Source organism: Embiotoca jacksoni, unplaced genomic scaffold, assembly GCF_022577435.1.
Source record: "Embiotoca jacksoni isolate LCO1_2020_lvr unplaced genomic scaffold, fEmbJac1.0.p SCAF_28, whole genome shotgun sequence".
NCBI classification, from domain to species: Eukaryota; Metazoa; Chordata; class Actinopteri; family Embiotocidae; genus Embiotoca; species Embiotoca jacksoni.
This window is the reverse complement of record NW_027185379.1, coordinates 4,445,233-4,467,387: the sequence shown is the minus strand read 5'-3', so window position 1 is coordinate 4,467,387 and position 22,155 is coordinate 4,445,233. Positions and strand designations below refer to the sequence as shown.

The window sequence follows — 22,155 nt, the reverse complement described above, 5'->3', positions numbered from 1 at the left end:
TCCACATGGACACCACGGGGACCTTTTAAAAGAAAGATGGCAGTAAAACTAACATGTACATTTCAGTTAATGTCGGGGCATGGCTTATGTTGGCCAATTAAGCTGTTCTTTTCAGCTCCATTACAACACGCTGTCTTGGGGTTAATTTTTCCCTTACTGTGCCATTTAGGCCTCAAATGGGCAAACGTTCACCGTGCCAGTTGGACGACAGAGAGGGAGTTTGGAGTCTGTTACAGTGTGTGGGTGCAGGCGTGTGTGTGTGTGTGTGTGTGTGTGTGTGTGTGTGTTTGTGTGCAAGTGTGTCTTTACAAACCCCGTCTTGTGTATTAGTTCCAAACATCTATGTGCCTGTGTGCCTTTGTGCGTGCAGAACTTAATTTGTGCATGAAACAGGAGAGCGTTAATGGCTTTTAAAGATCGGTGGAGTCAAATGAGCGAGCTCATCAGTTAGACACACACCCCTTGGTGATCACTTAGTGTTGTTAGATTTCATTTCCTGTGGAATAAGAAGATTTTGGCGGATCCAAGACAAATCTCTGCAATTATAGCCGCGCTTAAAATGATTCACTGCCTTGATTTGTGCCTGACTGGGTGGTGGGTACTGTTGTGTATACGATTGTTGAGTTTAGACTAATGCATCAACAGGATTCATAGAAAACACCCCAAAAATATGAAATGATTCTTAGAATTTTACTTGAGCATTTTTTTACACACAGCAAGCAAAGAAAAACAGAGACAATAACCCCCCCCCTCCCCCCGCACGCACACACACACACACACACACACACACACACACACACACACACACACGCACACTCTAACACACACACACGCATACACACAGACAAACACAGGCAGCACCTGCATGCTCGTTAATAGCTTTGCCCTGTACAGTGTAGGGCATGAGGGCCAGCAGCAAGAGGCAATGAGATAAGATTCTGCTTAGCATTTGAATAGGGAGCTCTGATTTCCATTCAGTTGGCCTTTGGCCATGATAGTGCTGAAGTGGTCTGGGCGAGTCTGTCTGGCCTCCACTGTGCCAACCAATGTGCAGCCTCATTTCTGGCAGTGTCTGTCAGTGTCCTGGTCTGTCTGTCTGTCTATCAGTTTGGCTGGATGAGTGTCTGGCTGGTTAATAATCAGCCTGGCTAGCTGCTAATCATCCTCCCAGCTGCAGAAGCAGGTGGCCACACATACCACAGCTCCCAGTCTCATTCACCATGTGATGTCATCTCACTGCACCTGCTAACACTGCATTACACACAAATGAAGGAGATAGTTTCCCACTATGAAATCACATGTGTTTGCCAGTCCCAGTAGCTGAGGACCTTTGACGGTTATTTCTCAATGGAGAGGGTGCAGCAGCTCCTGCGGTGCACCGGTGAACGCACAGCATCGAACCTCTCTGCCCTCCTCCCTCTCCTTGGCCAATCATGGGCCTGATCCCTGAGCAGTCTATGAGGCAGAGGCAGCAGCTAGGACACACTCCACATCGAAATGGGAAGCCATTAGCTCTGCAACACACAAGGTCACCTTCAACTAGACACATCAGCCATGCAACTTCCTCTGCTGACATGCCCAATGCATGCAGCAGCACAGCCATGTAAAGGCCAAGCTATAAAGTGGAATGGAATCACAGCTGTCTTAGAACCTGCACTCTTAAACATTTGATCTTGTCTCCCCTCACTTTTGAAAGTGACCAAAATACTTTGAGTATCACTTTCAAACAGCAGTAAAGGAAACGAGAGAGGGAAGGAGGTGAAAAAGGGGAAGGAGAAGGAGAGAGAGGGAGACAGCCGAGATGATTAGGTTTCAACTCTGGTCTGCAGCTGTTGAGGGCTCTGATCGCTGATAGGTATCCCTTACAGCAGATGTAATCCAAGCCAAACATAACATCTATCTACGCCATGGAAAGATCACCACGTCATAACACATCCGGACCCACGATAACTCTTGCATGATCTCGGGGGCAAGCAAAATCCGGTAACAGTTCACTGCAAGGGGCATAAAAATAAGACATAAAATAAAGATTACCAATAAATCAAACCATACTGTGATTTGGGATGTCCCAATTTTCTCAAAACCACAAGGCCAGCAAAATTGTGTAGAATGAACTCTCTGCCTTCTATGGTCAGTTTATCATCCTCCCTTCCCCAAGTTTCCTACTTTCTCTCACAGTTCAGTTCAGACTGCAATGAAGCTGAAATGCTGCATCTCCTATGTTCCCCAAGGGATCTTTTAAGGAGGGGTTTTCTTAATGTTTGCACAATTAGAAAAACAGCCACAAAAGCCATTTACCTTAAGCATTTCTGAGTGTGCTTGTGCACTTGTGCAACTATTTGTGTGTGTGTGTACTTGTGCATCTGCACAAGAGCATTCAACAGGACAAATCCATCAGAGTGCCAGTGTGCAGTGTGACAGTCGTAACCCAAAATAAACAGGCTGAACTGCAGGCCCGGCTGAGTCCTGACCCTTTCAACAGATCAATCCCCAGCAGCATTGTGCGCCCTACGGTGTTGCGCACAGGCATGTATGCGTGTGGATGAATGTGTGTTTAAGGGTGTGTGTGAACGTAAGCAAGGCTATAATGGCTCGTTTGAAACCTGGAACATCAGCACAGAAGTAACACGGCGTTCCACACACCAGAGGCTGAATCAATTTCCGCGACATTTGATTCAAACCCATATCAGCTAGTGGCTGAACTTCACCCCTCCGCCCTGTCACCTCCTCCCTAGCTCCATATGATGGATTACCATCTCTAGCAGTCTCAGAGGGTCTGGGAAGGGGGAGGGGGGGGGGCAGTCACTACAGGGACACATTCATTGGAGGGGAGCGCTGGGTTCAGGAATTATGGTATGACAGAGATCTGGGGTGGATAGGAGAGGGCAAAGGGTTTTTCAGGGGTCAGAGGATCCAATCCCGGCTGGACTCAATGGCAAGCCACCCTCCGAATGCTGCAGCGGTCTACAGGGACTTAACTCAGGGTCACATTTTTGATTAATATTATTATCACTCACTTGTCTCTTCATCCACTTGTCAACAAATAGAGCGGTATCACACATATTAATATAAATCCCGGTGAATAGCACACCTGTGCAACAATTTAAAACGGACACCTCATGTGTGAGGTTATCAACACACGCAGCCTGAAGAGCAGATTAATAGACTGATAAATGGTATATTCTGGAAGACATGTCGATGATCATCATACTAAACCTGCTTACTGAAAAACTGAAAACTACACAGGTCTTGAATAGATTTCAACCGTAAGTCAATATCAGAACAGAAATCAAAGTGCAATCCACCCATGAAAGCAAGACACGCTCACCTAGTCGGTGTTTTAAAGTTAATCAATAATCAGCCTGAGGACAGATTTCAATAATTTACAGCTCGGTCTGCATCTCAAACTGTGTGATGAGAGCAGAAGAAGCCGCAAGATGCTTTATTTTTATAAAAAGCGCTGGTCTGAATGTGCTCATTTTTTACAACAATGCTGCCGAGCTCATACAATGTATAGACCCGAGATTAATATAAAGATATATTTTTCAGACACTTCAGAGCGAGCATTCACAATATGTAGTGATGAGACACACCGGGGTGGATGGGGCAAGGAGAATGAGGCAAAAAAAAAGAGGCACGCAGGAGAGACAAAGCAATAGACCTGCATTGTCAGAGTGGAGAGGCCATCAATAAATGTGTCACTATAAAGAGAAAAAGAGGGAGAGTGTGAAGGAGCGAGAGTAGGGTGGATGAAAGAAACACGACAAAACCCGGTACGACGGGTGCTTCATCTTGCTGGGCACTAATGGGCGTGAGAAGCGGCTGGTTCAGCATTCTTTGCCTGATGGCTCACTCCTCCGCTGACGGGCCGTGGCATCCATGACGGAGCGCCGCACACTTGTTTAATCTGGTTTGTACACTTAAAGCTGACACAATAAAGTAGAGAGGTAGAGATTGAAAGCAAAGAAGACAAAAACACTGGCGTGCAGACAGACGGTCAAAGGTCACTCCAAACTTGGACCGTATTAAGTGCTCCATCTCTTTGCCACCTTCTCACCCCACGTTCCATCTATGTCCTCAGCTCTTGCTACACCACTTCATTACTGCTGTCATTATTCAGCCCCAGTGTGCCCCAGTGTAGGTGTGCAGTATTTCCCTTCTGCAGTACTGCACGCGCTTCCTCTTGAAGGAGGAAACACAGACAATTTATTTCCCCAGGTGGAGCTGGGGAGGTCAGAGCTGGGACACAGAGCCCGCAGAGGAAAGCAAAAGTGCAGTCTCAGGACATACGGCATTGTGCGTGTGAATGTGCTAATTTGTGTGATAGTGAAAGTTCAGAGGGCTTGGCAGTGACTGCGGTGTATTCTTATGATTTATCTCCCAGTGGGGCTTTTTTTAATCCAAATTTTCTGCTCCATTTCTGTAGGCCAGTCTCTTTCTATGTATTGCGCAGGAGTTGTGTAGTAAAGGGAACTCCTCATTTGCTGTGGCTGATAAAGAAGATAAAAGGAATGTACATGCTGCTGTACATTGCTGGAGAGAACTATGTGTGTGGAAATTTAAATGGGTGTGTGAACACTAAGTAAATTCCAATAGAAAGGAACATCATTTTTCACACCCTTTGCCGGCTCTCACCATCTCGCTTATCACAGGACAACATTCCCACCTATTGCGTTTCTTCTGTCACACGACTACTTCGATTTGCTTTAAACTTGGTCTCCTCCAGCAGGAATCAATAGTGCAGGGGAATTAAACAAAAACAATAATCATTTCAATTATTTGCTATTGATAATAAATGTAGTATCCAGTGGAATTAATGACATCATTAATCACCTTATGTCAGCTGGGATGGGCACCAGCCTCCCGTGACCCAGTACAGGATAAAGTGGGTGTAAATAATGGATAGATATAACAGAATTTGTGTGTGCGTGAGGTGAGTAGACAACCGATAAGCCTATCAAAGTAAATCCTTGATCCTATTTTGGAAAACAGTCAAATGTGCCGAAAAATCGGAGGGTATGAAAATCGTTTTAGACTGGCTCTCATCTCACCCCGTAAACAAACAGATACCCCGAGATGCACAGGGTGAGGAAAACATTTAAATATGAATTAGACTGAGATCAGTTTTTGAGACTGTTTTATTTCCTAACTGTAGCAAGCATCATTAATGTGCCGTAATGGTTGCCTTGTTGCTGCTTCCTTCATTACCCTTCATTATTTCTCAAGGACTTGAGCGCAGATTAAACCCCAGCCTTCCGGGATTTATACAAGCGCAAGGGCAGGTGTTTGTCTACACGTGTGTGTATGAGTGTGTGAGTGTCTGTTGTTTGTGTGTGCTTGTCACTCCATTTTTCTCATTTCTGACCTGGAATAATGAGTCCAGATGAGCTTTGGAAAGGCTCGGCAGTTGCAGCTCAGCCTGACTCCCCGCCTGGCCTGCTCCTCTTGGCCTGTCCCTTTATTAGCTTCCCCTCATGCTGGACACAACAGGAACAGCTTGGTACCCTCCTCCTCTCTTCACCACTCACACCTCTCCCAACTCTATTTTCCTGCTAATTACCTTGTTGTACCAGAACCAAATGCTACCTAACGATTCACTTAATTGCAGAGGTGGTACATTAGCTGATATCAGAGGACCTTTTTAAAAGTCATCCAGTACCATTTGAAGCGGCATTTAGATGCAGCCCAAGACATCTGTTTCAGTATCATTTGCATTTTTTAAAGGTTATAAACTGAACAAAGCTCCAGGTGTATAGACCTACACCTCGAGATCCTGTGCAATCATTCCTTTGTGATGCCTCTCGCCCCCATGATGACATGCATTTAATACACATGCAGCCACATACACGTCAGAGGGCCGGACTCTCAGTTGATACTCAATTAAAAGCAAAACCGTTCACCCTACATGCTAGTATCTGGCGCACTATGCACGTGTGTTAGTCATCCACCTGAAGAGATGGGGCTAATTAACATTTTCCTCAGGATTCTATCGCCCCAGGTGTGCCTTGTCACACTTGCATATACACAGATAAATGCAATGCTAGCAATTTATTCAGCAGAGGTGGCTGCAGCTAGCATTTCTGACACAGGCTTCACAATGATTTATGAACCTGCTCATTGACCTAGTTTATTCTGAAAAGAGAAAAGGGGGCACATTCTCCTGCATGCAGTATATCCAGCCCATAGAGCTGGCCCTGCAGTCAGTTCTGAAGAGGAATAAGATTACAAAGCAGACTGCTCTGATACCCTCAAGGCAGCACGTTTACAAGTTCTCTTATCTTCTGAAGTACAGGACAGTGAACAACAGTTATAATGAAATCTCTTCCCAAGTGCAGCAAAGTGATGTCTGAGCATTATCCCCACACTCTGCACATGCACCCGTGGCCCGAGATAACACGAGGCGGTTCATGCAGTTCAGGCTCTTGTCCATCCATTTGTGAACAATGTGTGCTCAACATCCAACACTTAACGGAGACATGGTTGGAAGACTAAGTCCAGTAAAGGCACAAGTGGCCCCCAATCTGGCCCACATTAATAATGCAGAGGCACCTCTCAGAGGCCTCTTCCCCCTTCTCTTTCCCGCCGCTCCACCTTTTCCTCCTCTAACAGAGAGTGGTGAGCGCTGCCCAGCTTGAAGTCCGACATGCAGCAGCGCCACTCGGCTCTGTGGACACTGAGTTCAATCTGTTTCAGAACTGCAATTCAATTATCTCACCAGGGTCCTGTTCAACCACTCGTGAACGGAAGAGGGGGGGGGGGGCAAAGGTGTGTTCAATACGAGAGAGGGAGGCGGGAGATGGGGGGAGGGAGAGAGGTGGTGGTGGTGGTGGTGGAGGTTACAAGACACATCATAAACACAGACCCAGCTCAACATGGATATAGATTTAAATGCTGTTTTTTTTCTTGTACAATTAGCTTTGGCTTTACAATCACCAGATGGATGTCAGGACCTGATAAAGTTAATCACTGCAGTAAAGCCAAGGCGGTGGGATTTAGCACCCTCCCCACCCCTCCACATCCATCCCCACCCCTCCCTGCTCCTCCAGCCCCCTGAAGACCTGGCTGAAAAAGAAAGCTGAGAAAGCTTGGGGGCTCAAAACAAGCCAGGCATTGAGTGCTCCTTCCTCTTTGGGGTCTGAGACATTCTTTTTTTCTGCAAAAAAAATAAATGCACAAGGAAATTCACGGCAAATGGTCATATTTTTAAGAAGTAAATAGGATTTGTCTATGAATACTTAATGACTATTTAATCTGCTAGTTACATTCATAGGACAGTCTAATTTGTGTGTATTTTTTAGAGAGACGTGCACTCAAACAATGAAAATAGCACAATCGAAAAATCACAATGGAGTTCAGTTCCATGAGCGCAGAACTGATTTTGATTATTTTGATGCCCCCGGCCAGACACTTTATTGGTTCAGAAACCAGTCCTGCACATCAGCTTCAGGACATTCCTTCTCAATATCCCTGGGATTACCTGCCACTGAAATTGCAACAACCCATTAATGTCTTCATATAACACTGTGCCTTTATGTCTCCTCATCTTTTCCATTTTCTTTGTCGTGCCTCCAAGGGCTTTGATCTGCTCATCATCAAATAATCTATATGAAAACTATTCTACTTTAATAAAGCTTTATTGCTCTGTCACATTATAATCAGGTAACACAGTAACTGGCCCTGTTGAACTGCACTTGACCCACAAGCACAGCCTTCCTCCTGCAGCCACACTCACCTCTGTGAGTCCAACATTCACAAACCGTCTCAGGTCGGTTCAGATCAATATGGCTAAAACTGTGAGGTAGTGTTATAACAACTACAGAACACCTTTGATGAACTCGAAAAAGTAAAATTGCCATTGTTTCTTATTTAAAGTTAGTTTGGTGTCCTTGCAGTGCCAGTTGCACCCCAGGCACCAGCTTATTTCATCAGGGTCTACAGATAGTCCTTGCTGGGTGTGTTGGTGCAGACCTCAGGTAGCAGATGATATATATGAACCAGAGAATTCAGTTAGAAGGCCGATTAAATGCAAGGATGCTGCATGTTTTTTTATACTCCTTTAAGGCATACTTGCTAAACTTGTGGTGTTCAACTCCATCGTGGTGCCCGCAAGGTGACCAGTAAATTAGCCCGGTGTTACAGGGTACACAATAAAACAGGCAAGATAGTGTTCCATCAGTAAGGTCTATTACACAGAGGTAAAAGTAGTCAGAATCTAAACTTTTGCCATCGTGGGGATGTGAGGGCGTGCTTTTTCTGGCATGCTACACATTAATATTAATAAAAAGTCGACGGCTCTGTGGCTTTGATTGTGTCCCGAGTCTCTAGCCTGAACCTCTACCTCAAATCCAGTAGCGCTGGTAATACCCATCAGATGTATGTTCCTATTTCTTCACCTTGCTATCCCCTCCTCTCCTGGCCTCCTGACCTCTCACCTCCCACCTTTCAGCCATTCAAGCAGTCAATGTCTCTATTGAGCCCCCTCCGCTACTCAGCCCATATTACATGAGACAGAGAGGCAGAGAGAGAGTAATGAAAAGAATGGCTAAGAAACGCTCTGAGAAGGGAAAAATAAAATAATCTGGAGAGTTCATCAATTTTTCATGAATTTTCATTTAGACTGGGAGAGCCCTCTTACAGCAATCGATAGATCAAGCTGCTGTCACACAGTTAGCACCTGGGGGCTGCTGGAAGGCCCTCGGGAAGACGGGGCACTGGATCAGAGACACAGACCAACCCCATCCATTTCCATTTCAATTTCCCAAAGATCATAAACTAACTACAAATCCTGCTGCCATAGTAATCACATCAGAAATACAGTTACAGGCCATTTTTATCATGGAAGATGGTATTTCTGATATTTTCTATTTAAAAACATTTGAATTAGCAAATGGTTTGCTTGTTTTATACCAAGAAGCTAACTTGGCATTTAAGAAACCTCTGTTGTGATTTGGTGCTATATAAATAAAATATAATTGAATTGAATTGAATTGAATTGAATTGAATTAAGTAAATTCTGCAGTCGGTAATGCTACAATGGCTTTATTTCATGATGGGAGATCTTCAAACCGTCTTCATGACAAATTACGCAAACCAAGACAAGGATTCAAAATAATTAGTAAATACCACTGAAAAAACATTTGACCGTTGGATTCAGTCTCATGAGCCCTTGTTACACGGCTGTATTACTAAAAGTATCACAAGTTAGGTTAGGTAGTTACTTTATTAATCCCCAAGGGGAAATATTTTCGCTACAGCAGCATACAGGAAAGCAATAAAAAGCAATAAAATAACAGTAAAAAAAATATTAAATATAAAATGTAAAAATAAAATAAAAAATATAAAATAAAAAAAATATAAAATGCACAGTATATAAAGTTAAAACATCATAAGAACCTGGGGACTTCCTCCTCCACCTCAGGGGCAGTTTGAGGGGCCTGGGAGCCGCTCCATAGGAAGCTCAGCCTGGGGCGTGGGGGGGTTGTAGGCTCATCTTCAAAGGTAATTTGATCCACAGCTCAGGTTCTGCCTGTCAGTGTTCCCCAACACAGACAGCCTGAGTCCATCAGGTGCCGGGCCTGTCATTCTACCCCCCACTCACCTGTGAGAGACCCATGTCTGCTGTGCCATCACGTCCCTCTCATACAGTCTGACAGCAGCTTTATGACCAACTCAAAGGTCTACAGACAACTTCAAAACAACTCCCTTGAGCTAAGAATATATCAGAGTTATGACATCCATGGCTGAAAAACTGTGTGGCTACAACTCATTATCCCAGCAAACAATGTTCCATATCGAGGGACCATAATAGAGCTTAAATGTCCCCTTTTAGACCTGCAGGAAATTATTAGTGTTTGCAAATGGAGAACACGGAAAGGAAGATGAAATCAACTCTAAGAAAAGTGTAATTACAGCTCATCAATTCAAATGTTGATTTGATTCACTCTTATTTCCTACAATGAACACAAGGCAATTTTATCTTCTGAATAACTGGAAAAAATGTATAATGTTTGATAAAAATGGATCAATTATATTTCTCAGTTTTCTTGTGGTAAATGCAAATCCAGTCTGTTCATCATCTCGGCGCAGCAAGATCAAGACTTCTCTTTGTCAAACTCATTAAATTACAAAGCAAAGATGGATAAATTAAGAAGGAAGAGGAATCTTGACTCACATGCTACTTCCAAAGATGCATTGCGGCTGACGGCTTCTCCCAGGTAGTTCCGGGCCACGCAGACGTAGGCTCCCTCATCCGGCTTGCTCCGTCGTCCGTGAACGATGCGAAGGAAGAACAGCGAGCCACTCGGCAGCAGCATGCGGTGGGAACGTGGGTCATCTTTGTCCGTTTCCACCCGCTCTCCATCCTTGTACCACTCCACTGTTGGGGTCGGCCGCCCCTCTGCTTTACAGTTGAGAGTGGCAGGCTCCCCTTTGGAAACAATCAGGTCAGAGGGGTGCTCCACAATCCGGGGTTGGGTGTCCTCTTGGCGCAGACGGGATCCTGATGGAAAAAAGGAGGGATGCAATTAATCACAAAGCAACAGCAGGGAGACCTTAAAGCTGGTTTCAGTTAAATGATTGTATTGAATGTGCTTTATGAATTCAGCTACCTCTTTCATTAGCATAATTGCAGACAGTGAAACTGTCTGGAAAACAGTGGAAAGCTAGGGGTTTAATTAATAAAAAACACGAAAGGAAACAAATTAAATGAGCCATCTAGCTTGGGAAGAACTCTCTCATCAGGATTTGGAACAGATTGAGGCTCAGAGGCAGAGTAGCCATTGTAAGCAAAAAAAACAACAAGTAAAAATGAAGTTCTTATAAAGATGGAGGAGCCGACAAATAAACTATTACTCGTCTTTTCTTGTCTAATGATGTTTTGTGACAAATACTGCTGTTCAAAGTATCTTCTCTTACACATAACTGACCTGATTTAACAGGACAACTTACAAAGCAACATCTTGTATTTAAGTGTATCTCCAACGTTGACATTATAATAAAGTTTGTCTTTATGGACTAACTTTTTATAGCTGCAGTCAATGTAAATGTAGAAAACAGCAGTGCTCCGCTCAAACTTGATGAAACGTATCTCTATTTTTACCAGAAGACTGCCACTCAAAATAATCCAAAGTCAGATGCCAAAAGGCAGCACTGATAACAATAACATGGGGGATATGTTTTCTTAGCTTGCTGCCATCGCTACCTAGACGTGGATATGTGATGGCAAATGGATGGATGACTCTTAACTAAAAACTTTTCTTGGGTTTGGAACATTTCAAAAACACATATTGAACTATTTCACTCAAAAAGCCACCATCTGCTCTTCTTAACCTTATATGCAAGGGCTTCTGTGTAAGTGGACCAATGGGTGAACTGTGAATGGAGCCATACAATCACCTTACATTAGAAACACACACACATACACGCACACACAGAAATGCACACATATTTATTCACAGACATTATACAGTCTATTTGCCCTATGTATTTGGCTTTAAGTAAAAGCCAAGTGAAACTGTTGCATTCACTTTGCAAAAGCACACACGTGTGATGTGAATATGAATGCAGGGGCCCAGACTCATGTCAAATGCTAATCCCCTGTGGCTGAAAACCTCGACCCACTCCTTTTCATTAGGGCTTGCAGTGGGTGACTCTGGGAGTCTGGCAGCTAAGATAATGCTCTCAGAGTCAGAGCGGTCTGTGTGTCTGTGACCAGGTCTTCCTCAGAGAGATAAGACGCTGTAGGCCACACACACTCACTCGCACACACACATTTACATCACAGAGGCCATGGGAACCATGCTACAATCAAACAGTCTGATCTCTGTTCCCACAATCAAATGCACAGTAAAGGGAACGGGGAATTAGGCAAACTTTTCCAACACACGTGTTTATCTTTTATCTTCAGAACCATATTCAATACCCCATCAATAACTCAGTCAAATGTTCACAGTCAGAGCCGAGCTCTTTGTCCTGAAATGAGTTGTTGTGATTGAGCTGAGTTGATGACTGTGCCCTTCCCCGGGGCAGTGCAGTGGGGTAATAGGACGATGCCTGCTGTACAGAGGCGCAGTGTACCACATACGCCTTTGTGCTTATATAAGGGCTAATTTCAACATTGGATGGAGGCACAAGCGTAGAGGTTCCAGGTCTTTGTTTGGCCAGGTCTGCACATGTTCCACTGTCCCTTATACTCCGATCTCCCAGGGGGAAACCGGGACATGCTGTGCACCGGTCTTTTCTGCTCTGGAGTCTACAGCCAAAAGAACAGGAGCATGTAGAAACCTGCTGATCAGCACAAAATACACTTCAAAGCCTGAGTGTGGTGAATGTGTGTGCACTTGTGTACACACATTCTCACACACACACACACACACACACACACACACACACACACACACACACACACACACACACACACACACATTTGCTCTCTACAAATGTGCACTTTAGTCCACCAATTGTCAGGAAACAGGCATCAGACAGTGGTATATTGACTCCTGAACAGGAGGTAGTCTGTTCTCAATTCTTCCTAATTTGGGCTAATTCCCTCCATTTCCCTGTCATTGATTAGTGATCAGGCCTTGTGTCTTGTGGCCAGAGACAGAGGTCTGTAGTGGAGGGGGTGATGATCTCCTGCTCCCACAGTTCATGAGCCAATCTCATTGGCATGATGCAGAAAACCAAAGATGTTGGAACAAAAACCCACAGTATGCTGCTGGCACTGATCTCATTCACCAATAGTAACAGTAACCTAGCCAGAAGTCTGTCAGAGGAGGGGCACAGAGGCAAGTTTGTATTCTGGCAATAAGTGACTTAATAAATGAAGCAGTAATTAACACCATGACATTGATAAATGGAGGGCAAGATAAAGGACAGACATGGAGACCTCCATCTCCCTCAGATGGAGTGTCGAATGCACATTTATTGTTATCTCATTGAAGCATCTGCTTCCCCCATAATCCACAAGCCCTGCAGTGGCTTTCCACTAAGACCAGTGCGCATGCACAGCACTAAACTGCAGCGACTCCATTCGATTTATATCAGTCTAATTTCTTTAAATCCAATTTGTATTCCAATCTACTGCCTTCTAATCACTTAAACCTTGAGTCTCCATCTGCTCTCCTCTTTCCTGTGGAAATGAACACAGCAGATGCCTCTACAATTGTCCTTTCACTGCCAGGAAAAGCAAAGCTGGGAGCATAGGGGGCCAGACGTGACTGGTCAGTGTCCTTCCTGAGTGGAGGGAGTCAGGTGTGGAGGTAGAAAAGGTTAAACGCCCATCCATATGCCATGTAATATGGTTTGAAAGAGGCCCATCAATCTCAATAAAGACATGTTGTTTCACTTTTAAAAGCACAAGACAAAATGTTTGTGCCTGCAGGAGTGTCACTAAGACACTAATAATGCCCCCTAAATTAGTGGTGTCCTGGAAGGTCAAATAAAAAACGTGATGTACATTCCCATCACCCAGCTATCAGACCTTGCTCCTCACAGAAGGGAAAGTCAATTTTCAGCTTCCTATTGGGCCGCCTCTCCCACTCTCTTTACAGTAAATGGGCTTTCTGTTGCCCTTTTAATGCGATCATTGGTGCTGTGCAATCAAGTGCTCTCTGAGCTGAGGCGAGTGCACTTCACTGGATCTCAGGGCACACTTTCCAATCAAAATGCCGTGTTTCCCCCCGTCTGCAATAACACCACCATTACTTTTCACCACTGCTGCGCAGTCATCCACTCTTTGAGGAGAGCAGGAACCAGAGAACAAACAAACAAGCGCACAGACAGGGAATGAAATCAGAGAGGGATGACTGAACTAGAAGCTGATTCTTTTCTGCCTTTTCTTTCTGTCTACTTATGTCAGCTTCAAATGGATGCAATTTTGCATTGCTGCTATCCACAAAATGTGCAGTATATGAGCATGCTTTCTCCCTCTAGTTTTATTTTTGATGTTTTAGACAACATATCACAATTAGGATAAATAAAAACTAAAAGACATATAAAAGTTAACTATTATTTGGATGAAAACCTTGTGGTTTAAATCCAAGATAAAATATGACTTTAACTATCACTAATGGTTAATTCGCCAACCTATTCCTCCGACCACACACCTAGAAGTGTTTTTTTTCTGTTATCTTTGTCACATATTTATTCATGTGTGCAACAGAAGGTCAGGCCTTTGATGATCTTTTTGTAATTATTTTTATTAGCTCCCAGGAGAAATTCTAGCCCACCAACCAAATCAATACCCGCACCAGTCTCAGGCGGAGCATAAAAGGAGGGGCTCCCCAAAGACGCATTAGTTATTCTGCCAACAGACGTGTGCTGATCACAGGTAACCAATGGCAACCTCGGACCAAGGCAAGAAGTTCCAGTCACTGAGGCTCTATAAAACATCAAATATAAAAAAAAAAAAACAAGGTTCAGGCCAAGATGCAGTGGAAACACTGTAATTCAGATGGTGAAATGGCAGAGACATCTCAGGCAGAAAGTGCTGAAACCCAGCAAACTGAGTGAATATAAAACTGTACAAAAACCGGACCTCAAAGAAATTTCAGATGGAATGAATTATGCATTACATCTATGTTGTCTATTCTGAAATATACTCTGCCCCTGCTTTCCACTTCTCCTGAACCTCCCACACCATCGCCTTCTCTCTCTGTATATCCACCTTCATCTCCCAATATCTCTGTCTACTTCTCTTGCTCCCTGTCCAGTTACATCCTAGCCTCACTGCGAGGGTGACGGAGTCATATCCGTCATGTCATCAGAAAGGAAATATGAGAGATCAGCAGGGGGAAACTGGGGGGTGGTGAAAGAATGATGTTGCTGGCCGTCCACGCCGCAGCGCTGGCCTGCCGTGACACTTCCAAGCAGCTCGCTCTGCACCCGAGATTCATCTTCTTTACGCCAGGCTGTCAGTGGCGTCACAGCGCATGAGCTCCAGTACACAACCCGATACCAGACACACAGCTCATCTCAGCGAGGTGTCACTGGAGACAGCCGGCTGTATCTGCTGGAGTGCCATCTCAGCCCAATGCATACAGCTAGTCACTCGATACGGCACAAAATCCTCCCAGTGAAGACACAGAAAACCAAATGAGGGGTGTTCACAGGTGCAGAGCAGAATCTCCCACTCCGTCTTCTGTTGCAGGAGAGGGAGGGGGTTGAATCTAGCTAGGTAGAAGGCTCACATGATGGGCTCTGTTCCAGTTCAGTGCTCTGCATACTGCCCCCCCCCCCCCCCCCACACACACACACCTCCTTTTTCCTGCTGCGATCTATACTCTGAAAGCAAACACAGGGGTAATTCTATGAGCGGCTCTCAACCTCTCAATGCATCCACGCTTGCCTCCAACAAATATCAGATAGAATTCCAGTGTATTTCGGGCAGTTGCGAGGTGGGGTCGTATTGACTTTGCATCTGTGTATTTGCCCTCTCTCCCCCATGCAGATGGAATATATAAATAGATAACTGTGGGAAACAGAATATCTGATTTTGCTGCAAAGGGCTGATTCACATAGCTTGCATTTCAAGCAGCCCCCCCCCCCCCCCCCGCCAAACTGTTCTCATTCTCACTCTTCATCCTACTATCAGTAGCCATGAACAGAGAGAGTGGCGTTATCTCTTTTTCAGCAGCTGCCTCGTCGCAACAGAGCTGAGATCGCTGACTTGAAACAAGAAGACTAAAATGGGGAGAAGGAGGAAGACATAAAAAGTGTTAAGACCTCCTTATAGTGAGGTGAGAGTGTTGATAAGAGTGCGGCTTGCTCTCTAACATACAGTATACAAGCTGATTAGAAAAAGGAGTATAGCACCAGCTCAGGCCACTCGTAGGGACACTAAACTGTGTGATGCAGATTAAATGATTTCCAATGGCAGGGCCACTCGAGCGTGCAGCTCACTGCACCACCACCCCACCTTCTCTTCCCTGCAGATCCTTCCGAGCAGCCTGCGCTCAGCCATTTGCTTGCCTGACTCTGCTTTGCATCATGACAATAGACTCAATATTAAAGATGTGCGGAAAATCTACGATTCAAATTCCAGACGGGAAATAACATTTTGAGGAGTGAAACTGTATAATATATATTGTCACTTGAGTAGTCCACTACGGTAGAGAAACCCCACCAGAAGGGTAATGTCCACCTGCTCCAGTCATGCAGCGATCATCGGAAGGAAACTGTGGCAGTTTGACCATTTTAATCTCCTTTAATGTGCTATGAAATTAGATAAGCAAGCAGCATGTTGATCTCCTCAAGGTACATCTGTGTGTGTGCGTGAGTGTAAACACAGCTGGCTCAAAAATCCGATCACTTTCAAGTGTGGGCTACTCCGAACGGTTCCCACTGAGAGAAGTGCAATGAAATGAACGCCATCAATTGATTCTCCCTCAAGCATTGTAATCTCTTTACCTGCATTGCTGAGCTGCCACTGCAGATTGAATGGGGAGAAATAAATAAGTGCTTTATTGCTTTAGAGATGAAGAGAAGGGGGGTGGGGGGTGGGAAGGTGAGGCCGGGTGGAGGAGAAGGTGTCCATGATACACTGTTGTTGAGGGGTGAGTGGATAATTGGAGGTGTGCTGCGGGTGCTGACCTGCAGTGAACACACTGTAGTGTCCCCGCAGTGTCACCACTTCCAGCCCCTCCAGCGGTCCTCAGCCTCACATGTGAACATGAGGAATAGGAGGTGTAACAACCCACAGTGCAGGTGATAGAGAGCAGAGCGAGGTAATCACATGGCTCTTATAGCTCTCTGTTTTTGTTTTTTTAAGGTGCAGCATTGCAAGTCAAGATGAGATTTATTAAATTTCTATACCATGGGACACTTCATCTGGTCTTGCTTTGGGCTACAGGGTTCAAGGGTGCTGGCAATAGGTGGATGAGGGACTCCTTCAATTTACTCAGGCCCATACATCCATGAAAAAAAAAAAGCAAAAAAAAAAAAGCATTTGATGGTTATTAATAATGTTCACAAGCACATTCACACACATACACATTTCATAAGCGTGCAGTAGGCACTTTGTTACCGGGCCTCTCAATGACAAATGTCTGTGAGCAGCTCTCCAGAAAAAAAAATCATCATCATCATCCTGGAAGGGAAACTGGAAAGTTCAAATGTTCAAGGATGTGATTAGGATTTTTTTTTTTTTTTTTCCTATCTGCCATAATGGTTGTGCCACGCTGAGACTTCAACCACAAAGTGAGTCTCACCAGGAGACATTATATACACTATATCAACTCACCCATGGCCGTGGAGGGTCGCTTGACAAAGCAGTGGGGGGTCATGTTTTTTGCAGCAGGGACACAACAAGCGCTGATTCCTTTTGAGAAAATAGTCTGTATTACAGCAGAAACACTGCTAAACACAACATGTTTTTTAAGAAGTATGTTGATTTGTCCTCACTAACATGTAGGGAGACATCAGTCTCCTCACAAGGGGGACAGGCTCCTCAGAAGCCCTCTAGGTGTTACGCTACAACACTGTTCACGAGAAGTGAAGGTGTATAGTTTGGAGTCTATGTACCTCCATGGGGTTAAATTTCCCAGTTAGTTACAGGGAAGAAAAGGCACCAAGCTGTCGCGGCCGCGTGATCCATAGACCGAACTGGGGATGAAGATGGTGGAGCTAGACACTTATTCAGCGGCTCCCCCGCTCCGAGCGGCATTACAGCCGCACTGGCCTGCTGCTGTGTGATGGATGTGTGCTCGTGTGTCGTTCGCTGGCTGTCCATCTTCACACGTCTCACGCTGCGAGACAGCTCATGTATTTTTATCACCAGCCCTGACCTCGTCTTCAAGACACTGGTGAGGTACTCAGCTCAGGTACAACTGTCACACAAGCTCTGGACCATCAACAACAAGAGGGTATGTTAGTGGCCAAAAACAAGAGTGTTGTAGGATATCTGATCAAGATTAGAAAAATCAAGTAAAAAAAAAAAAAAAGGATGTGAAATAATGTGTCGAATGCTTTTCTGTGTAATTTCTTCTCACTTTCTCCTGTAACTTCGATCCTGTCATGTCTTAATGGCTGCCACTATAGATTTGTATTCTTTTTTGTGTGCTTACTGTGTGTGTGTGTGTGTGTGTGTGTGTGTGTGTGTGTGTATGTGTGTGTGGAGGGGGGGGGGGCTTGCATCCATGAGCATGTGTTATGTAGCTATATGTACTTCTGTGGGTCATTCAACCTTGACATCCCTTCCTCCTGTCTGAAGGTTGCTGCGTAACGGCCAAACAGAGGGTAGAGCGAGGGCAGCGGACACCACAGCACCACAGACTTGTGTTATGCTCAATCCAGACTTCCTGCCAGCAAACTGCTCAAATAATTTTGTAAAGATAAGCTCATCACATCTACTGTAACTGAACTATCTCTCCGACACAGAGACAGTTTGGGTTGTAACCACGAGCTGAGTATTTGCCATTGATCAACAAGGGCTGATTCACTGTCATCTAATCATCAGGAATTATATAACAGTAATTAGATGAACATTTTTTTTTTTTTGGTTGGCCTGCCTTAACATCTTAATCAGCTATTTGGGAAACCAGATGCTGTGACAGAGCAGAGTGAGGATAATATCTGTGGCCCCGGGGCCCAGAGGGAGAAGCACAGGTGTGTATTCTCAGGGTACAGGTGTGTGAGGCAGGTGAAGGCCCTTACTACTTGCTTTAGCTCATAGTCAGCATGCTCGATTCATCATGTCACTGCTCCCCCACTCCCACCCCTACCGCCACATACACTCCCCATTATATACTGCACTCACAGGTGTACAACAACCCCCCCAGTGTTTGAATTTCTCCCTCACTGACACTGCCAATGACGGGATACTTTTACAAAGACAGTGTATGTGGGACGCAGGAGGAAGGCGAGGTTGGAGAAGTTTGAAGATATATGAGGAAACATAGCAGCTGTCTACGTAATAGCATTAAAGCTCTATTTGGTTGCAATCTCTCGTACTTATTTTTTCTTTCTCTTTCTGCAAAAGTATTTAGGCATTTTGCATTTTCCTGCTGTGTAAATGTCAGGTGTATGCTTGACTGAGGCCTAATAAAGTGGAGGCAAAACAGGGAAACGTGGCATTACCTTCCCTGTATTCTGTTAAGTCTTAAAGCAGAAATCAGCCACGTGCAGTTTCTGATGCTCCCATTTTCTCTCTCCCGCACCTGCACTATGAAAACATAAAGGCATTAACCAGTGTGATCCCAGGAATTAAAACAGCTGAGAATCCTTTTTTCTTTTTTCTTATTTTATTTCGGAGTGATCACAGCAGCATTTCTGATACTAAAGTCAATTTTGTGTCCTGAACATGTGGTTGATGAAACATAATCCAGTGAAAAGCCTGACCTGGCTGTTAAAATATCATAGGAGATGACAGGCCCATGTCACTGGTCAAGTAACACTTATCACTTAGACAGTCAAGGACCTGAAAGCCGAATTTTATTGGAGGAGTGCTCACCTTATCCTATTTCTTTGTTCCCTGTTCATTCACTTCCTATTATGATCACCACTTTTAGGTCCTTACTCTCTTTTGACATTAATCAGAGAATAAACACAAGTCCTCGTTGGCACAGCTCCCCTGACAGTGATGAGACTATCGGAGACAGTAGAGAGGAGCTTTCTGCACATCTCAGATGAAGGTTCATCATTATTGCAACCCCATTCCAGCAAATGAACTGCAATTACAATAACACTGCCTAAACGCTGCCAGCTCGAGCAGAACAATCACATTTGGGACGAGACATCGCAATGGCTCTTACACAATGACCTCAGCCTTCCTCATCATTCACCCAGACTATTTTAATCTGGGCTTACTTTCCATTATAGGCCAGTACTTTAAACCTCTCTCATTTAATCACGACCATCAACAGAGCTGTTACTCTCTACAGTCCATCGGCAACAAAGTATCACCCTTGCAATTTCCTTTAAAGAATGTTACTGTTTAAACAACTCTTCTCTCAATTTTTAGATTTGATTACACTCATTATGTCTCTCACTCCCTCTCTTCCTTTCACAAACACTCTCTGGGTTGCAGTTTCTCTTGACTCAGCATCAGTGAAATCACAACCCTGCTGAGCATATTAAGAACTGCACACCATCTCCAGCACTAGCTCTATCCCCAAGTGGCCGTCTCCAAAGCCTCCTCACCAGACCATATTTCAGCACCTCTCAGCGTGTCACCCAGGCTGGACGTGATGTCACCAGCTCCTAAATCAGACGCGAGCATGCATGAGATCTCAGAATAGCACAAGGGTCAGGAGTGCATGTCCACTATGCAAAGCATGTTCTAATCCAGCTTCAAAAGCAGCACAGGGGAGTTACAGAGTTAAAAAAAAAAAAAAAAAAAAAAAAAAAACAGCTGCTGATCAGGGTGCTGCTGGAAAGATGTTGTACTGCAATCAACCTGTTATATATATATATATATATATATATATATATATATATATATATATATATATATATATATATATATATATATATATATATATATATAAAGTGCATTAACCCTGTTTTTAGATGTCAGAGATCTCTGAATATTCTCTTCTTTCTTCCCACCCAACAACATCCAATCCACATTCAGTTTCTCCCTTTATTCTCTCTCAGTATCACCTTTTCTCTCCCCTCCTGCACACTCGCAGTATTAATCACTGCACACTAAACAGTGACTGACGCCATTCACAAGGCTCGGCTTTGTTGCCTGTGCTGCCCACTGAATACAACTCCAGGCCTTATTGTCTGCCCAAGTGGACTCTTAGAGGAAGCTCCACCCTCTCCAAGGACCCTCCGATTACCTCTTAAAAGGCTGGGTGATGGGTGAGTTCTGTTGGGATGGAGGAGGAGAGCAAAGCAAGAAAAGGGGAGGAGGGTGACAGGCAAATGATTGGGAAGATCCACAGCTCCCGGGGAGATGTGCACCCTCTCTCAGTGGTCAGCCAGCAATGCCATCAGCCACTGCTTAGCAACCAGTGAGTTTGGCTTAAACAGAGTAAAAGACACAAAAAAAGGTAAAAGAAGGACAAAAACAACAACCTTCAAATCCTAACAGAAAGGGAACTTGATTTGCTGTCTATAGAAGGCGTGAACACTGAACTAAAAAGCCTCAGAAGCAAAACCTGCAGCTGTGAAGAACAAAAGCGGAGCCTGACAGGTGAAAGAGAAGAAAAAAATGGGGCTGTGCAGACTTTTGCACTCAATGCCAATAAATACTCTGCTTCACATACAGCTAATCTGTACAAAGTACAATACAAACACACTTGTGAATCATCGCTCACGTATGTGACTTGTCAGGAGTATTCTTTGGTCAATCAATGATTATGAGCCTCTCATTGTCTGTGCAGGCTTGTGTTTGTAGGACAACTGTGAAAAGGTGTGTCCTATTCAAAAATGAAATGAAACCAGTTTGTGCATCAGTTTGTCAGTTTTGTGCATTTTAAAAGTATAAAACATCTTAATACTGTTTATAATTTCAACAGTCACAGGTTGGACCAAGCCCAGCCATGATTTCCGTCACCTACAGGCACTGACCTATTGTGATTTATGTGAGTCATCACATTACCTCTTCAGTTGAGGGTGTCTTAATTCTTCTATCAGACTAAGTTCTCTTGTAGGCCAGTGAATCCACAAAAGCCTTATGATATAAATATGCTGACTTGGCACTCAGAGGCAGACTGGATGAAGAAATTAAACAGTATCAATCTAATTTGCAATTGACATCATTATTAAGGATTAATCAGAGAAATGGAGAGTGTTGCAGCTTTTGTTTAAACAAGCTTACACTACAGTACACGACCACAGCTCTGAGATCCTAAAACAAAAATGACCACTCAAATATCTTCTGCTACAGTGCGGGGGCTGAATGTTGTACTGTCACTATGCATTTAGCAAACTAGCCAATGAGCCCCAGATCCTCATATCTGGACTACTTTCTGCTCTTTTCTACAATATTACTTTGTGCCACCTGAAACACCAACATGTTCAAAACTACTTCAACAAAACGCTCTCCACCTCTGCATTGGATATAACCTGTAGTCACTTTAACAGGAATCATTCATATTCAGACATCTTTGCTCGAACACTGGCTGTGTTTGTGCCAGACGGTCTCAGAGAAAACAAGTCTTTCAAAAGCATTTTAATTATTATTATTTTTTTTTTTATCATAATTCACAT

At 44.2% G+C, this 22,155-nt stretch overlaps 1 protein-coding gene across 9 annotated transcripts in view; it reads right to left on the bottom strand.

Annotated features, from left to right (window-relative positions):
• The window catches only part of robo2 (roundabout, axon guidance receptor, homolog 2 (Drosophila)), a 256,070-nt gene that overhangs the window by 135,212 nt on the left and 98,703 nt on the right, over positions 1–22,155 (bottom strand). For all 9 annotated transcript variants that reach the window (XM_069161286.1, XM_069161289.1, XM_069161290.1 and 6 more), the window contains exon 2: positions 10,172–10,498. In XM_069161286.1, coding sequence (XP_069017387.1) covers positions 10,172–10,498 — 327 coding nt within the window. The remainder of the gene's footprint in view (positions 1–10,171; positions 10,499–22,155) is intronic.